Source organism: Monodon monoceros, unplaced genomic scaffold (assembly GCF_005190385.1).
Source record: "Monodon monoceros isolate NGI ecotype Baffin Bay Population unplaced genomic scaffold, NGI_Narwhal_1 Super_Scaffold_12, whole genome shotgun sequence".
In the NCBI taxonomy this organism is placed as follows: Eukaryota; Metazoa; Chordata; class Mammalia; order Artiodactyla; family Monodontidae; genus Monodon; species Monodon monoceros.
Window position 1 is genome coordinate 118,306,690 of NW_021703768.1, and position 18,678 is coordinate 118,325,367.

The 18,678-nt window shown below is 46.2% G+C and overlaps 1 protein-coding gene across 1 annotated transcript; it reads right to left on the reverse strand.

Moving 5' to 3' along the window:
- Positions 1–34: 34 nt before the first annotated feature.
- On the reverse strand, positions 35–18,100 carry LOC114891621 (protein diaphanous homolog 1-like). The gene is made up of 10 exons (XM_029215828.1): positions 17,583–18,100; positions 13,334–13,428; positions 12,911–13,012; positions 12,451–12,690; positions 12,189–12,318; positions 11,325–11,449; positions 10,527–10,691; positions 10,258–10,393; positions 8,242–8,328; positions 35–1,961 (listed from the first exon to the last, which is right to left on the reverse strand). The coding sequence occupies exons 1-10, from the start codon at positions 17,725–17,727 to the stop codon at positions 1,807–1,809; spliced, it is 1,380 nt and encodes a 459-aa protein (XP_029071661.1). The 5' UTR covers positions 17,728–18,100; the 3' UTR covers positions 35–1,806.
- Positions 18,101–18,678: the final 578 nt, after the last annotated feature.

Consider the following 18,678-nt stretch of genomic DNA (forward strand, 5'->3'; position numbering starts at 1 on the left):
AGTTCAGAAATTCACAAACGAAGCTGTAAGGCAGTACTGTTTCAATGCTTTATTAACAGTTGGAAACAAACCCAACAAACTGGAGGTGATGACATCCCAGAAGCCCAAGAGGTGAGGGGAACAGGTTTGCATTTTGTCCCTTTTTTATTATTATTAAATGCATCTTAGCAAAAGTAGATTAAAAAAGAAAGGGTCAAAGCCCCAGATGTCAGCAGGGAGGAGGGACCTAGGGGAGCAGCAGGCCCCTGCACCGCGGTCCTCCCAGAAATAGTGCAAAGGAGCTGCTGTTGCCCCTCCACACACAGGCTCCAACAACCAGAACCCTCCTTCCGGGCCTCAAGGCCTCCCTGCAGGCGCCCTTAGGTCTCCTAAGCTCCCCCTTGCTCTAATAACTATACTTTTGCGCCAGGTCCTACCAGTGCCATTCTCTCTCCCAGGGGTGGGAAGCTGAAAGGAGCACAGGAGGGCAAAGTGTCACCTTGACCGGAGAATCTGAGCTTCCTGTGGCTGGGACCGCCAAAGAGTCTGGCCTGCCCACTGCAGAGAAGAGAGCAGGGTGGGGCACAGCCTGTGCGCACTGCTCCAGAGTGGCCAGTTAGCATTTGCACATTTGGCTTGATAAATATATTAAATTTATAAAAACTCTGTCGTTTCAGAGCTCCCACTACTCTTAGGCCTGGTCCAGCTCAACAAGAGAAGAGCTTCCCCTTGCCCCAGAGTCAGATGCTGGGAGAGGGAGTCTGCACTGGCCTCAAGGGCCCAGAGGCTTGAGGGCTGAGGTGGAGGTCCAGGGGCTTGTTCAGAATTGAGGCTTGTGGGGAGAAATCCCAGGGACTCTGGAACCTGCCATCAAAGCCTCTTATATTATGGAGGGGAAAGGAGGAAGGAAGAGTTATTTTTCTTAAAAAAAAAAAAAAATTCATATAAAAATAGATCCTTTTGCAAAACAATTTCTCAGCCAGGAGGCTCCACCTCCCATTTCCCTGGAGACAGAGGATAAGGTGTTGGGATGAGATGCACCAAAGCTCTAGGGAGGGCGTGAGAAGGGCCTGTGGCTCAGTAGCCTAGGGCTGGTGCAGAGGGTCCAGAGAGGCAAGGGCACAGAGCATGGCAGCAGACTGGGGGCAGGTCCCACCTGTGCCATGCCTGCCCGCCCTAGGCTCTGGCCTAGAGAACAGATAAAAGTGGTCCAGGTTCTTTTTGTTTTGGGAGGCCTTTCCCAAAAAGTGGGGTAAGGGGGATTTGCTCCCCACTTCCTTGGAAGCAGCTCCCAATGCCACACCCCTAGTAATAACAAGAGCCAGGGGCAGGAAGAGCAGGGAGGCGGGGTGGTGGTGACAGCAATGGAAGGAGGGACAGAGCCCAAAGGTTCATCAGCCCATGCTGTTCTCAGGGCCAGAGAAAACACAAAAGAAAAGCATAAACCCAGCAAGACTGACCTAGGCAAAAGCCCACGGGAAAGGTAGAGGCTGAGAAAGCAGGTGGGGCCTTGTCTGAGATGAGGCCACGGAGAACGGAGGAGACACTTGGGTTAAGGCAGCAAACACAGAGCCTGCTTTGGTAATACGAGAGCCAGGGCTGGCCGGGCTGGCCTCAGGCCTCCCCACCCTGCCCTTTCCTTCTGGCCTCCAGGCAGCTGAAGCTGTGCGTGATGTACAGAGAGCAGCAGGCTGGAGACAAAGATGGGGTCAAGGTGATGGGAGTGGCCACCGCAGAGGAACAGCTCTGTGACCCTTCACCCACACGCTGCAGGGCAGGGACAGTCTGGAGCTCCACTGAGGAGCTGCCATGGCCCCAGGACCTGGCTTAGCTTGCACGGCCGAGCAACTCCTTGGCCTCCTCAAGGATGGTGGGGACTTCCTCGCTCTTGGACATCTTGGCAGGAACACAGGTCATGGCACCGTCCCTGGTCAGCACTGATTCTAGCTGAGATATGGCTGCACACCCGACCTTCCTGTTGCCTGCAAGAGAAGACATGAGAGATCTCATCCATGGAAGGCCAGTTTCGAATCCCTATCGATCTCTACGGCAGATACTCGGCCAGAAGCCATGCACACATGGCGGCCCTGTCCAGTTCAGAGGCCCTTCTTTTGAAGAAGGAGGGGAAGAAAGCCAGGAACACATGGGAGATACCTTTGCGGCGGGGAGGGTGCAAGCAGGGAGTATGAGAGTACGGTACAGGTAGGAGAGCAAGCTCTTGAGTTCCTGTGTGAAAAGTAGTAAGAAGTTTGAATACAGCTAGACAGACACAACGGAGTTCAAGTATCAGCAGTGTAATGTAAAGAGAGAAGTACTCAAAATCTGTTTTCTCGTCAGAGGGTTGTTGGAAGTAAACAGACTCAAGCTTAGTAAACAGTATTGTTTTTGTTTTCTTGGCAGTTCTCAGGAAGGCTCCTAGGCCAAAATCACTTTCAGTCAGCCCTGGGCAGGGTTGTCCCGAGCAGAGGAAGGCCTTTAGCAGGCGGCCAGAGGGACTCCCGCAAAGAGGAGCTGCAGCCATGCACTGACGTCACATGATGCCACACTCGCCTGGGTCCCACCAACCCTCCCTCTCTCTCGCCGTGCCCACACGCTGAGCTCTTTTCCACCTCTTCAAGGGCAGCAGCGATGATCCAAATGCCAAGGGCTCTACAAGGTGTGCAATATGTGTGTGTGGGTGTGTGTAAGGGGAGGGGTAGTGAAAGGTGTGTCAGGGAAAGCAGAGCTGGGGTCAAGGATGGCCAGGACGAACCCTACAAACAAATCTTAGCCCAATGGGCTAAGGGATAGTGAAGCTTCTGTTGCCACCCTAAATAGGAAGAGAAGAACCAATCAGTCCATGAGTTTCTGTCCTAACTCCTGGGCGTCATCCCCAAGACTCTCATATTCATTCATGGAATCCACATTTATGGTCCCAGTATCCTCAACAAGAAAGCCGTTCCTTGGGACCATGCCCATCTCATGCTCTCTGCCTATTCCCATGCCCTACAAGCAGCACAGACAGACTGCAGGTCCCAAAGAGCTGCCTGCCAGGGGTGAAAGAAGTCGGACACAAAGGCCACAGATGCTATAATTCCATTTCTGTAAAATCTCTAGGATGGGCAAATCCAGAGACAGAAAGTAGGTTTGTGGTTGCCAGGCCTAGGCGTGGGGAGAATGGGTATGGGGTTTCTTTTTAGGGTCATGAAATGTTCTGGAATTAGTGGTGCTGGTTGTACAACTTTGTGAATATGCTAAAAAAAAACAGTAAATTGTATACTTTAGAAGGGTGAATTTTAGGTATGTGATTTATATCCAATTAAAAAACAAACAAAAAACAAAACAGCTTGCTGGGTCATGGGAAAGCTGGGTGGAGAAAGCAGTGCCTAAACCTTAAAGAAGCAGAGACGGAGGAGAGAAGGCCAGCACTCCTAAATGCAGGACAGGGCAGCGGCAGGGCACGAGCAGGAAGGAAGAGGTCCAGAAGGGTCAGTGAACAAAGTGTACACTTTGCCTTCTTGAGACGAGCAAAAAGCTTTAGCTGGGACGGAAGCCAAACAGGGTCAGAGGGCCCAGGTCTTCACTAGGGCTGTCAGCCTCTGCAGAAACATGACCCAGAGCCACTGTGTTCACACGGCAGAGGCTACCCGCGGGTCAGCTGGGAGCACACAGCACGTCCACAGGTTACCAATTTACAGGTCTCCTCCTCCTCCTCCTCCCAGGGACACGCAGGATTGTCTACCAAGAGGAGAAAGAATAGTGAAGACCCTGGCTGGCTGGCAGGCACAGGGCTCATCTGGTTACGGGGGAAGGTGTGTGACCAAGACTACAGGGTTTCACACAAACTACTCCTCGGATTATGAACGTGCAATGATGCCTCAGCGACGGACGGGGGAGGAAAGGGGTGCGTAGGAGTGCGACTAGGATGGTCTCCTATCTCCAGCAAAATCTTCCTCAGACCTGCTGAGTTTCTGTTCTTTTTCTGGAATACTCCCTTCTCTAGGACCCTACTTGTCATGTCCAGAAAAGGCAGTGGCTTGATTATCACTTTGCTGCTCCTTTGAATTCAGTCAGGAGCAGGTGAGAAAATATTCCAACTATATTTGTGTGTGTGTGTGACTCAAGGGGTAAGTATATGTTAAAATAATGTCTGACTCTGGACCCGGGGAAAAGGAACACTGGGTCTTCAGGAACACCTGTCTTGGACAACATGGGAAAAGTCAAAGTACAAGTGTGAAGTATCTTCAGCTGTTTCTCTCTTTGGTTTCTGCCTCTAAACTAAGAAGATACCAGTTGTACCTAATCAAGCACGTCTCTGTATTTTCCTAGATTCAAAAAGCTTCTGATGCATTGCAGATTGCATAAAACCTGAGTGGATGGTAAGTCAGGAAAGACCAAAATTTCCCTTTTAAGCCTAGAAGGTAGGTATACTAGGCATGGACCTGATGTGGCCTAAGGTCAGAATCAGAAAAGAGAAAAACTCTTGTTGGAACTGGGAACAGAATCGAGGAATCCTGGCTTGCCACTCTGGCTTCAGGGCCACAGTTACGCTGAACAGCTTGACTATCCAGAAGACAACCTCTCCCAGCCTTTCCCTAACTTGGGTACTTGTGAAGACGATGAAAAGTAGCCACAGAAGCAGATACATATTTTGATTCTATGGGACCAGGGAGGATTATTAACTCCTAGTAGTCCCACAGACTGTGGGGAAAAGGGAACAATCTTGAGACATTGGCCAAAGCTCTCTGAGGCCAGATTTCTAGAAGTTAGGGCTGAGCTAGATAAAAACACCAGCGAAATCAGACATAACACTAGTATGGATGAATTAGAAAAAGGTTAATGATTTGGAAAAAAGATATTTATAACACACAGGCTAGGAACTACTACTAAGGAGGAAGTACTCTTGTTAATAAGCTTCCTAAGGGAAGAGGAAACTAGGACAGATGGGGCAATCATTACCATCCTAAAGAACTCATTATTGTCTACAACACTCCTAATTATAATTCCTGTCCTATTTTTACAAAAGTGGAGGGAGAATTAGTGGTGGTAGAGGATATACTCTTAACCTCTCTAGACAGGTGGTCGCTGGAAAACTCCCTGAAGCAATTTCACCATGTCCAGGGCTCTCCTTGCTGGAAGGTATGAAAGAGCATTTCTGGCCTACACAGAGGGCTCGCTGTCATCTCCTGCTCCTCACATAGGCTTAGTGGAAATATTCCTGGACTTGGATTCACAACAGTGGGTTACAGTTCTGGCTCTATCATTAGCCAGTTCTGTAGATCTTGGCAAGACCTTATCTGGGTCTCAAGTCCTGTTACCTACGAGAAGGTGAGATGCTAATTACTGGAGGGCTTCACCGCTGGTCCCAACTCTAAGGTTCTATCAGTGTAGGGAGAGCTTAGCTGGAAGCTGGGAAGTGGCAGAGGGAAGGAAAGGGAGAGGGAGATGAATTTCTTTCTTTCCTTGACTTTTATCCCAGTGAGCAGATGGCCTGTATATAAGGAGCCACAATTCAGACATGGAGATAAAGTTGAGTCATTAAAACCACAAGCTGACTCAATCATCAGCCTGAAATAGTGGCTGTAATACAATCACATGGATTCTTCCCCTTGACACTCAAAGCATTGTTCTCCCACACCCTGCAGATCACAGCAGTTTACATGTCACTTTTAATGAACCAGCCCTGATAGTAACGCTCCTCTTCCAAACCCCTCAATGGCTCTTTGTATACTGGTCACTCCCTCAGGTCTCCAGAGACCAGAAGATGTTTTTTAAACATTCCTTTAAATCCCAGGGCAAAGGCTGTGTCTTTCAATATGGACAGCTGCCTTTATGGGACGGAGGAGGGCTGTGAGGCAGACCTGCATGATAGTGCTTCGGTTTTTTAGCTCAAAATCAGTCAGCAGGAACAGTCAGAGACGGCCAGGCACTGGGTGGACCAGCTAAGTCCGGCAGCCAGTGAGGGAAACCTGTATAGTTTTACAATGTGGCCTTCTGGGTCCAGCCTCTTTCTTTTCTTCTCCTCTTAATCCTACTGTCACGGTAGAAAAAAAAAAAATACTAAAGCTGTAAAGGGCCCTGGAGACCACTCTAGCCCAACTCTCATTTTAGACGTGAAGAAACTGAGTCCCAGAAACTTGTCTCAGGTAATCTAGGCAGCATCAGTTGGATGTGACATTGGGTCTTCTGATGCCTACCTAGGCCTGTGCTCTTTGCTCTCTACTGTGATGCCTGGCCTTCTGTTCATGTTTAATGGAAGGCCACGTCACTTTCTCGGAAATGAATGTACCAACGTCTACAGGGGTTACCAGGGTAACTAGAAACGTCTCCCCTGATTCTCCCAGATATGTTCGGTGTGTTTAGTGACCCCAGAAAGATAAGGATACAAGGTGGAGCCAATTTTAAAAGTACGTAGTTCTGAGTTTCACCTTCTTTTCGCTTCAGAATCTCCTAGTCCTTCTTGCACTGGGAAACAGCACTCTGACTGACCCAGGTCCTCTGCTGAAAGGTTAGGTTCTAACAAAATCCCTGCTTCCTCGGCCTGTAAGTCCTGGTTTCTCACTTGGGAAGAAGTGGAGAATGGGGCCTCTCCAGTAGAGGGAAGCCACTGATGTCTGGCTGCCTGTGTCCAGGAAGCAGCTGGGATTCTGGTTTAGTTCTACAGGAAGAAGCTTAAAAGGGAATTCCCCACCAAAAGTCTGGTGAAGGCTGGCACTTAGCTGAGAGGATAGAGGAAAATAGGGAGAGGCAATGTATTTTTGTTTATCTAGAAACGCTTAATGTCAGGCCACATCACCTTATATGGTGGGGAGGAAACAATGTCGCAACAATCTCTAAACACACCAAAAATACCACTAGCTTCATACTCTGCCCAAACCTAGATCTACACGACTGAACACGCTATCCCAGAAAGACCTAAGTCCATCACACTCACCTCTCCTCCCCTCCAGAAAGCCTGTACTCAGAGGATGCCAGGAAATAGGTAAGAGTTGTAATGAGGGATTCTTCTGTTTAGGGCAGGTTCTGAAGTCCTACAGAAGAGCCCTCAGAGGGAATTTCCCTCTGGGTATTCAGAGTATTGGCAGAAGCAGGCAGTCAGCCATTCACGAAGAAACTCATAGTGATCTACAACGTCTGGCCCAGGACACTGACTCTTTGTGGGCTAACATGCTCCATACCCTTGATCGTAAGGTCACCTTTACAGGCTGTGACGGGTACTATAGGTCCTACAGATACCACTGTTAATAGCTAAGCAGTGTCCCAAGCAAACCACACAACTCATCTGTACAATAACGTTGAAGTGAAGCTCCTATCACACAGGCCCACAGAACACACCGGCCAGGGAATAGGGAACATAGCTTAAACCACCTCAGAAGTACAAACTCTTAATGCTGCCTTTTCTGTAATGCCCACCCTTCAACCTAGGAAAGAAGCCATCATGCCTAGCCCCAGAGGGCCTTCACCAGACTCAGTAGTGCAGGTCAGGAGGAGTAGCTTTGGCCATACCTTCTTCTGGACCAGTCTCTTGGCCACTATATACTTCCCTCAAAGGCAGTTTAACCGTTGATCCTTCCCCATACTAATGCCTGGATCATTTGTCCTCCTATTCCCATAATTCTTCTTAGAGGCTCTGGCTCAACATAATCCACTTAAATCTTCTGAAGGTCGGGAGAGGAGGCTGCGGGGGAGTAAACGGGGAAGGCAAGTGCAGTGGAGGCCAATTACACCCAAGAAAAAGGCAGGTTTCGGACATAGCACAATCCTTCGGTTGAGATGCTCCTCTACATCCTTACATCTGGGGAGAATGATGCCTAGCCTTCGCTCTATAGGATTCCATACTTTCTATTCTATCTCTTCTGCTTGTGAAGCTGAGAGTAAGGACTCTTGACTTATTTTCTTTGTATTCCTACATCTAATGTACAGTTTTGAATTTACATCAAATTTTTTGTTCATATACACAAACGCCTACTCAAATCTCTGTGTCCTGCACAGTGGTTTGCTTATTCTACGTTTCTGCTTCAAGAATGAGGAGAGATACAAGAATAATCAAATGTAATATCTGTTGTCAGTCCCTCAAGTCCTAGTTCTCCAAGTCAGCACTTTCTAACATGGTTGGAAGAGGACTAGGTAATCCACTCTAGATGCAGGGACTATTGTGGGGAAGTTTCTAAACCCTCCAGAACATCATTGCCTGCTCATTAGCCCAAGACAAGCAGGACCAGGAGCAGAGAGGCCTCACTGCCTTCCTTCAACACACAGGCTGGGCTCCACTTGCTGACTTACCCTGACGGGGTCCTCTCTTCCGCCGGAATGCTGCGCCTGACTGCAGGGCTTCCAGGAGACTGTCCATCACACCTGTCTCATCGCCCTCTGTCATGAACAAAAACGGAGATGTAAGCTCTTCAGCCCGAGTAGCACTCATGTGTTGAGCCCCACAAAAAATGCACTGCTACTGAATTGCTTGCCCTCGCCCACAGTTTCTCGGGGCTCGGAGCACACGGAGGGCTCAACCTCAAGTCTCACAGCCCATGTTTGCTCGTGTCTGTTTGAAAATGGTTAAAACTAAAGGTTTCACTGGTTACCACCACTGCAAACCTTGCATAATTTTCCTGCAGTGCCCTCCTCCCTTCCCACCCCCATCAGAACTAGCACAGAAAAGTGTAGACCTGCTTGACTGCAAGACTGGGATACGTACAGAGACCGGGATTATGACATTAATAAAGAACTATATCACCCTCTATTTATCCTGAAGTGTTTCACTCCAATTTACATAAACCTCCCACGGAAAGCCTGCTTTCAGTTTCAGAGCAGGGCTGAGGAAAGGTGAGAGACCACTGATCAAGAGTGTATTTCACTTAAGTACTGCCCCCAGTGGCTGCATCTTCCGGAAGTCAGCTCTGCATCTAAGAGGAGCTTCTGGTTGGAATACAAAGAGTTAATGTAGAATCCTTATTCCAGCCCGCTCCGTTTCCATGGCAACAGCTAAGGGTGGTGAAACCTGAAACTGTGAAATCCCTAGGAGCCGGTAGGCTGCCAGCCACAAGGCTGGGCTCACTGCTCCCAGTGCCGCCTGCTGGCCAAACACCACCAGTGCAGCTGCCCTACATTCCAACCTCATCTGCTTGCCCTTGGGGACATGGACCAGGGCAGGGTCCCCTGCGCTGCCTGACGACTGTGTGCAGCCTTCGAATCAGCTGGACTCCCACAAATCAGCTGGACTCCACCTTTCCCTATTACGTCCTAAACATTAACTGGGGACAAAGCCTAGAGGCCTGGGGAGAATGGGGGAAGGTGAAGGATACTTGGTGTGGGCTTTTTTAATGGCATTACTAGAGCAAAGTTTGTGGCTTATATACAACTGGAGTAAGGGCAGGGGAACTGCTTCCCCAAAAAATATAAAGAAAAGACAGAAATGCAGGCAGTTCTGCTGCTTCAGGTCCCTGATCGTGCCACAAAGAGAAGTCCCCGGGAGCTGGAGTGTCAGAGCAGCCCTCACCACTCGTGCTCAGCAAAGCATGGATTCTTGCCAGACCCAGCAGCCCAGAGAACCTCTTTACTTAGATGGCTCATAGCCCCTCAGGTTCAAGAAGGGTGGCACCAGCTCAGGGCTGTGTGCAATGGATGCTGGATTTCCGCTGCCCGCAGAGAGAGCAGCCAGAGAGGGGCAGGGAGTCGGCAGCAGGAAAGAAGCAGAAACAGGAAACAGAGGGCCAGTAATTGAGGCCATATGTTTCAACAAAGACATGCTTCTGAGAGTGAAATAGAGATCCTGCTGAAGAAAGAAGAGGGTGGCCAGCTCCCCTGCCCCCTTTCCAGAAGTTCAATCCATTTACAATCTGATAGGTGTGTACAACTGTGCTGAGGTACTGGGGACACAATACTTAGTGAAATGAGCAGAAAGAGAAGGCAAGCCGTTAAAAGACAGGAGCAGGGCCAGGAAAACAGTTTGGGAAAAAGAACAAAAGATGTACTAGAGGGTATGAAAACCGGACGGGGGAATTTTTGGACAGGCAGAAGGCAAGAGTACATGTTACAGCAATACTAAATCACTGGGGAGGTGAGACATAATGCAGAACCAGCAAAGGAGGGAAAAAACTGAGAGTCGAGCACTGGAACGTGCATGTAACGGAGTCGGGGTTAAAGTCCAGCATCAGGATCGTGGAGGAAGAAGGCTGCCAAAAATCATTTGCCAGCAGTTGAGCTCAGACGTGAGCTGTTCTCTGGCCTCTAGACTCTAGACGGAGAAGCCTTCCAAATGTTCCTGTCTCAACCCATCGGCCCTTTGCCTTCGCTTCTTACCAGCATTCATGTCTATGAGCTGCTCTCTCTTCTGCTGCTTCTCCAGCCGCTCCTTCTCTGCCTTCTCCTTGGCCAGTTTTGCTCGCCGCATCTTCTCCTCTGTCTCCCGCCGCTTCTGGTTCTCCTTGACTGCTTGCTGTGGGGGAAGAAATGAACACGTGGGCACGTATGCACTCACACATGTACACACCCACCACCAACCAACGTGAATCCAGTGGAAAGTGAGAAAGGTCCACGAACGCTTCAGTCGGCAGGTATACCCTGCTTACCACAAACATATTCTTGAAGTTGTGCAGATCCATGAAGAATTCTTCCACAGACACCTTCTTGGGGTCAAAGAGGAAGTACTCGCCCAGCTCCTTATAGAGCGTCTCCATGTTAGAGTGCATCATCCGCAGCTTGTTGTACTGTTCCTGTGCCTCCTTCACAAAGCTGTGCAGCCAGAGAGTGAAGAGCCAACACCAGGAAGCAGACCCACTTCTCTAGCCCTGAGGACGACTCACAGATGGGTACCGGCATGCCCAAGGATGCGCAACACGGCGCATTAGCAAAACCCAGAAGCAATCTAAACATCCAAACGGGAATGGTAAACCATGAACTATGGTATTCCTAAAGAATAGGAAGTGGCAGTTTAAAAAGAGACTGGTCTGCATACACTGCTGTGGAAACAGGGCCAAACATATTAAGTGCTAAAGCAATACAGTGCAATTTTTACTAAAATACATTCATTAGGGTGCAAATCAGAGAGAAGTCCAGTGGCAGTGGTTATCTTTGGGAAGGGGAGGGAGAAGGGAATATGTATGTGTGTGTAGTATGGGGTGTGTGTGTCTGGCAGGTGGGGAGATGGGGCAGAGGGCAAGGGAGACTTTTACTTTATCTGCATGGTTTGATGCAAACCACAACAATGAGAATGCTTTCAAGAACTATGCATTTAATGAAAAAACATTTTTTAATGAAAAACCATTTTTTAAGGAAAAATTGTGTATCATCGTATCTATCCTGTTGTCCCCCCACAGGAAGTTCTTTTTTTTCCTAGGGGGCAACTCCCTCCTTTCAAGAAAGGATATGGTCATTTTTTCAACGAACTTGTCTTTCTCATCTGTGGCAGCTGGAAAATTCTGAATATCACGTTCCACATCAGAAATCTGTTTCTTCATCTGATCGAGGTTCTTTTGCAAGTTTTCAGCAGAAACTAAAGTAGACACAAAAACAGACAGCAAGAGCTTTTACTACCTCCAGTCTCAAAACCCTATTCTGTTCTTCAGGGCACTGCTCCAGTCTGTACATCCAGCTGGTACTTAATTATTTTAGTCCTCTCACGTGCTCTCTAATTGTTTCACACAGCTTTTCAGTGAAACTATAAATTACTTGATGATTAAACCTCCAGCCTCCATAAGCTGTACAATACTAAGAAGAGAAGAGAGGCTTCATTTAATTTAACAAGAATCTATGAAATCCCCCGGGATCTTGGTCTCATTTATTTTAGAGAACAGGGTTTGGGAGGAAGGAGACCTTACACAGAAATATAGAGGGTGGGCAGAAATCTGTTCCCATTTCTACTGAATGCTGCTTTTTCTTTGCCTAGTCCCAGGACGGTGAGGCCTGGTTTTTGCTAATCCAGTCTACGCTTTCTGAATGAGAAAAACTGTTGACTTAAACTAAAAATACCTGCCTTTCTTCTAGTTGTTTTTTTGGTGTCTGGTGTTTCCCTAAGAAGGGAAAGAGCGCTTCCCACTTCTGTACATGGAGACCTCTCTTCTGCCCGATACTCCTCCCTGTGGCTTAGACATCATGCCTGTGCTCTCTCCCGTTCCTTAAAATTGTCTGAACTGAAAATGATCTAAAATCTAGACTGAGTCTTCTTTCCCTACCCCGTGCAGAGATTTCTGGGGCTTGGAACCACCTTCTAGCTTCACCCCAATCTGCCTCACCTCGGCTGGCTTTCTCCACGTGGGCAAGCTCATCTGGAAACTTGAGGACCTCGGGATGGTCATTCTCACACAACTCAGCCAAGAAGTGCAACAACGTCATCTTCTGATCTGTGGACTTGGTGTCTCGAAGCTTGGGGGAAGAGGAGAAATGGTGAGTCCTGACACGCCCACGATCACCTCAGGCCGACAGCAGTTTGCCACACTGGGCTCCTAGAGGCCACAGCCTTCCCTTCCACCGTCCTGCTCTAACCCCCTGGCTCACCTTACAGAGGAAGCTGATATTGAAGCCGAAAGCACCAGCATTCCTGGAACCAGCATTCATATAGTTTCCAACAAGCAAGGTCAACTCCAGGAGGCTAGAGAAGTTCTCGCTCTTCCGCAACTCCTCACATGCGGCAGTGACAGAAACAATCTCTGGCTTGATATTCTCCACTTGCTCACTGAACTGCAGCTTGAAGAGGATGGCATTGAGGCGAGGCCGCAGGCGGGGCACAGCGCCCATCTGGGGAGAGAGAAGCAGTTCCGTTATAGCCAACAGAGAGAGAGGAAGGGAAGAAGAAGATACAGGCTTAAGCCTCCTATGGCAGAATCTGAGTTCCAGGGTAGGGAGGAGAAAGAGAGAAAGATGGGTTCAGAATAGACAAGAGGCCAGGAGCAAGTGCCCCGGATGCTCTCGGGGAAGAGGGGGTCAGAGAAGAGTCTATGCCACAGGCCTCACTCACCACGACGCCGAACTGCTCTGACTCAGCCAGATCATCATATTCGTCCTTCAGTTCGGAAAGCATTTTTAACTGCTCTGGCTCTGGCATCTGCTTAATGAGATTCTGCAAGACAGAAGGGACTGTCTAAGTTTGAGGGGGATGAGCTGACAACTTGAGCCTCCTGTCAGTCCCTCGCTCTGCCCAAAGACCACGAAGAAGGAGACACGGGCTGGGGTGGGGGTGGGGGGGGCAGTTAGTGAGATGGCAGGGCTTTTGAAAAATATACCAGAAATAACCTGATCACCAGAGAGATGGAAGCTTATATAAAGCCAGCATTCTTTAAGTCAACGATGCTTACAGAGTCCTCGTCGTCTAGGCAGAGAGGAGACAGAGCTAGTGTATAGCAATGCAAAGAGCCAGCTCCAGAATGGCCTTGCTCCTTACCTGGATCATAGACTCAGTCAGAACAGCCTCATTCACCTCCAGGATGACATTCTTAATCTCTTGATAGGGCATGCGGAAGGAACCCAAAAAGATTGCTGCCAGGAAATGAGATATAAAGACATGTTCTTCTCAGTCTCTTCCCGCTTCCAGCCCACCCTACAAACCTACGCTGGACATCCTTCCTGGGAGTGCTCTCTTAAAGTCATGATCTGAAACCTCCACCAGCTCCCCACTGCCTGTATAGTTAAGCTCCAAGTTCCTGAGCTCAGTGTTTAAGGTTCCCACCTCCCAGCTTTCCCTCCCACGAATCCTCACATTTATGTCACACGCCAGCCACACTGTTCCAAGCACCACATTCTACAAACACCTTGTCTTTGCTCACACAGGAAGTCTTTGATCTCTCTCTATATATACATCAAAAATGTTCACCCTGTTCTATTTTAGTTCCTCACTCCCTTGACTCCATCCTCAAAGCTGCCACTGCCTTGAAATGCTCTGATTCTTAAATTGCCACATCCCATTCCCCAACAAACACTTCCCATCCTTTCAGCTCTCTCACTTATCCCTAAATTGACTCTTCAGTCTCATCAGAGTGCTCTCTTCCTGCGCGCTCTCTCTCTCCCACGAGAGAGATGACCACTCCATTTTCTCTGAATGTCTCAGTTCTACTTTGCTTTCTCTGTTTAACCTAGACCCTGTAGTCTACCCTTTCACTCCCATTCTATTATTACTACTATTCTTATCCTCTTGTTTCCTTCTCCTTCCAGTCCTTAGTTAACCCAGCCATCTCATATCTCTCCTCTTACACCTGGGCTGATGAACACTGCAGATCAGATTCTACGAATCTGAAGTGGCACCGGTGATGGTGGGGAATCCTTCTGTGTGTCCCTACTCCACGCTCTCCTGGCTCTCTTGGCAGCTCCTCCACATAAAATATCCCCATTCTCCCAAATGTCCTGCCACTTCCCCATTTGTTCTAAACAGGCCTTGCTGCTTTTTACTGAGAAAAATTGAAGCCATCGGTCAAATTACTTGCTAAGCTTTCTCTCATGCCACTTATAAACTGAGCACTGGGGGCCCTCAGTTGGAACCAGACTAGAAAAGGCTCGAGTAAGGGCTATTTTGGAATCATCTAGAAGAAAACTTGTGCCGACACTTCTTTACGTAAGCTTAGCAGAGTTATATCCATATACTCATCCTTTTCTCGTGTTTCAATAGAACAGGTAGCCCTAAGGACCTTTTCCTTCAGCATATACAGTGGGCCTTCCGCATCTGTGGATACAGAGGGCCAACTATACTACACCATTTTATATAAAGGACTTGAGCACCCATGGATTTCGGTATATGAGGGGGGTTCTGGAACCTATCCCCCACAGGTACCGAGGGACAACGATATACACGTTCAAGTTTCTCCTATCTTAAAAAAAAATCCTCCCTGATGCAACATTCTTAATTACCAACTTCCTTCTTTCCTTCACTTTATAACATTCTAAAAATATAACAGTCTATTCTTGCTTCCACATTCCCATTAATTCTTCTGTCCCCACAGTCAGTGAAAAGATGACAATCATTTGTTGAGTGTATACTCCATGTAAGACCTAGTATCTTAAACACAATCTACATATATGATCTCATTTAACCCTACTTATAATAATGTATAAGTTTGTATTATTAACCACATTTGACAGAAAAGGAAACATACTTAAAGAAGTTAAGCTACCCGTCCAAGGTCACACTGCTAGTAAGGGTTGGAGCCAGGATTTAAATACAAACGGATTCCAGAGCTTCTGTTCTTAACACTTAGGCTATACTAAAATTATTCCTGCCTAGGTCACTGGCTTTCCTAATGCGAGATCCAAAAGACACTTCTCCTGTCCTGATTTTACTTGACTATGACTCCCACTTCTTAGACTATGTCAGACTATTTTTCTTGCTGTTCCTTTCCAGCCTTCTTTGAGGTCTCCCCTTTTTGTTACTTGCCCCCCCCAAATATTAATGACCTTCAAAGCAAATTATTGGCTTCAACTATGACTCATATACTATTTCTTAAATTCTTATCTCCAGCCAGACATTCCTCCTGATTTCTATACCCAAATGCCTAATACACCCATCCTGTTGGAGGATTCCCACAGGAACCTTAAATTCTATCCTAAAATTAAATCAATCATTCCTACCTACCACTCTGCCATCTCTCACTCACGTCCACCATTTCTCCCACAAAAGACAGAATCTGCTCCTGCTGGATTTTCCTATTTCAATAAGTGGTACCACTCTCTACAGAGTGATCTTAACCCAAGAAAACATCTCCTTTATCCCCTCTATCAATCACTAAGTTCCATTAATTCTATCTTCTTAATATCTTCTGCCTTCCTATTCATTCTTACAACTTAGTTTCAGGCCTTGATCGCCTCTCGCCTAGTTTAAAGCCATAACGTAACACATCTCTCTGCCTAGAGTCTTCCCCTACCCTAGCAATCCGGCCTCATAATCACTGCTGAAGTAGCCCTCCCTCAAATTACATAGGGTTGTATCACTCACTTTCCTGATTAAAATCCCTCCAATAACTTTCACAGTTTTTAGGATGAAATACATACTTCTTAGCCTAAGCCTATCAGACTTCTTCATGATCTAGCCTCTATGTCTATTTCTTGAAAGCTTCTTCAACCACCACTCCCCCACATATGGCCTTTACTCAGCTGTACTCAACTACTTGCAGTTCTTGAACTGCACACATGCCTCTGTGCCTTCATACATGCTGATCCCTCTGCCTGAAACAAGCCAGCCCTCACCCTTCATTTAGTTTGTTGTAAATAGTTTTAAGCAGTACTTCATTTAGAATGACTGAGCTCTCTCCAATACTCCTCCCACTTGATTTAGATGCCCCCTTGCCCAGTGCTCTCATAAGCTTCCTAGCACACCTCCATCGTAACACTTACCAACTTGTGCTATAACCATTATTTACTTTTCTGTCTCTACCAGACATATGGCTCATGAGGATAGGGACTACCTTACTTAGTTTTGCATCCTCACCATATAAGAGGCACTTAATAATCACTGAATCACTAAATAACACCTAGACCCTCCTAATCTCAATTCTCTTCCTAAATTCTGTTTCCCATATTGATATCATTCAACTGGAAATAACAATGTACTACCCCACAGTCTTTTATCATTTTCTAAAATAACAATTGCTCATTTTAATGTTGCTAGAGATAATCTTGAGAAGAGGAACTATCTCACATCACTTTCATTTCCATAAAAGGACTTACCTACAGACACTATTTAGTAATATCTGTTGCCAATGATCTAAGATTATATAGTCAAGAATTGTAAAGGCTTACTGTTCTCATTATATCACTGACTATACTTGTGGGTATGTGTCCTCATTACCTGTGTGATCTTGGCCAAGTCATAACATCTGAACTTTAGTTTTCTCACTTGGTAAAATGGGGACAACAGCCATGTCACTGGATCATGAGTGGGCTTTATGGAATACATACCCTTTCATCTTTGAAACACACACCTAGTATGTGCCTAATAGAGCCTGAAACCCGGCAGACCTTCAAATATTTGTTGAACAAATATTTAAATCTTCATTATGCAACATAAAGTAGGGATATCAACAGTTGAAGTGAACAAAAAAATGAACATTCATTCTGATCATTAAATACTACCTATATCAACCCTGCAGAGGAGTTTCTGATCTGAAATTTGCCACCAATCACAGTTATGAGTATAGGTAGCAAGTTCAGAACAGAACTCTTTGAAGTTATTGATCCTACTCTGAGAAGTACAGGATTTACATTATTTATTCTAAACCACAAAGTTACTTTAGATTTAATGGAAGTCAAGCCAGTGCCCACCTTTAAAGGAAATACTTAAAAGAAAATGAGAAAGAAGGAAGTGTGCAGTGGCTAGAACATTTGTGTTAGATTTTCTGTGGATGCAATGGAAATAGTAATGGCTTTGAAATAAGAAAATATGAGGTTCAACTCCCAGACCTGCCTCTTACCCGCTATGTGACTAGGCAAATTCCTAAAAGTCCTATTAGCCTTTATTTTCTTGCTGTAAAACTAGATGCTAACAATCCTGCAGTGCTATTGAAGGGATCAGATATCAGGTATTTACTATGCAATGCCAGGAACTAACAGATGGAAGTTTCATATCAAGGGACCCTGGATCCACGAGAATTAAGCTCTTAGAAAAACTCCTTCATATTTCAAATTGCTGAGATCACAGAGTTACTCACAGAGATTCTGGGCTGTCTTTGAATCCAACACCTTTAACTCTTTCACTTTTTTCTTTTGCACAGATTTCTTTTCTTCTCCACCTTCCTGATCCTTCTTGGCTAGCAAGGGAAAGATTAGAAAAGTATGATTAAGGACAAACCACATCTATGTCTAAATGAACTACTGTTCCAGCCTAGAGATACTCTTCACTTCCTCTCTATTAGTAATGGTCTTCCTATTAAATTCCTTCAAGGATAACCTCCTCTTTAGCCACCCACCCTTCTATTACTGACTTCCCCCTCCAGCTATAATAAATATATCATTTTCATTTCTTTAATAGTTAGCAATAATACTTTCCCACCCATAGCCTATCTACTTGTAGGGAACAGCAAATTTTCTTTCTGTAAAGGACCAAATAGTAAATATTTTAGGCTTTGCAGACTATGTGGTCTGTCTCAACTGCTCAACTCTGCCACTACAGAGTGAAAGCTGTCACAGACAATACATAAACCAATGAGCATGACTATGTTCCAATGAAAATTTACTTACAAAAACAGGTGGTCAGCCTAAGGGCTATAGTTTGCCAACTCCTGTACTAGAGTCTTCCACTGTGTTATCCTTTTGTGCTTATTATTACTTATCTTTCAAGCTCTGTCTTGATCATGAATTCCCTATAAACATTTTCTTGATCCCCAAATGGTTATGATCTCTCTCAGAATCCCCACTGAATGTGATACTTTTTTACAGCAAGTCCTCTCACTGACTTTGTCATAATCACATATAATCTCTCCTCTACAAGATGAGGACTTTGTTATTCCTCTTCGAAAAATCTCATGGCATAAAAATATATTCCTAGTATATAAATATCATGTTGGTACACACACAGAAGGTATAATATACTCCTTTCCTTCTACACTCTTCTCAGATTATCCAAAACCAATGTATTCTTCTCTGATAAATGTAGTCACTCTCTGCTTTGATGAACTAATTTTCGTGGTATCTGTTACTTAGATTTCATTCAACAATTAATAATTCAATGTTCATGACATTTCATATATATCATCTTGATCTTTCTAAATCCTGTGTTACTTTGTAAGTGTGGATACCTTCCCGCCC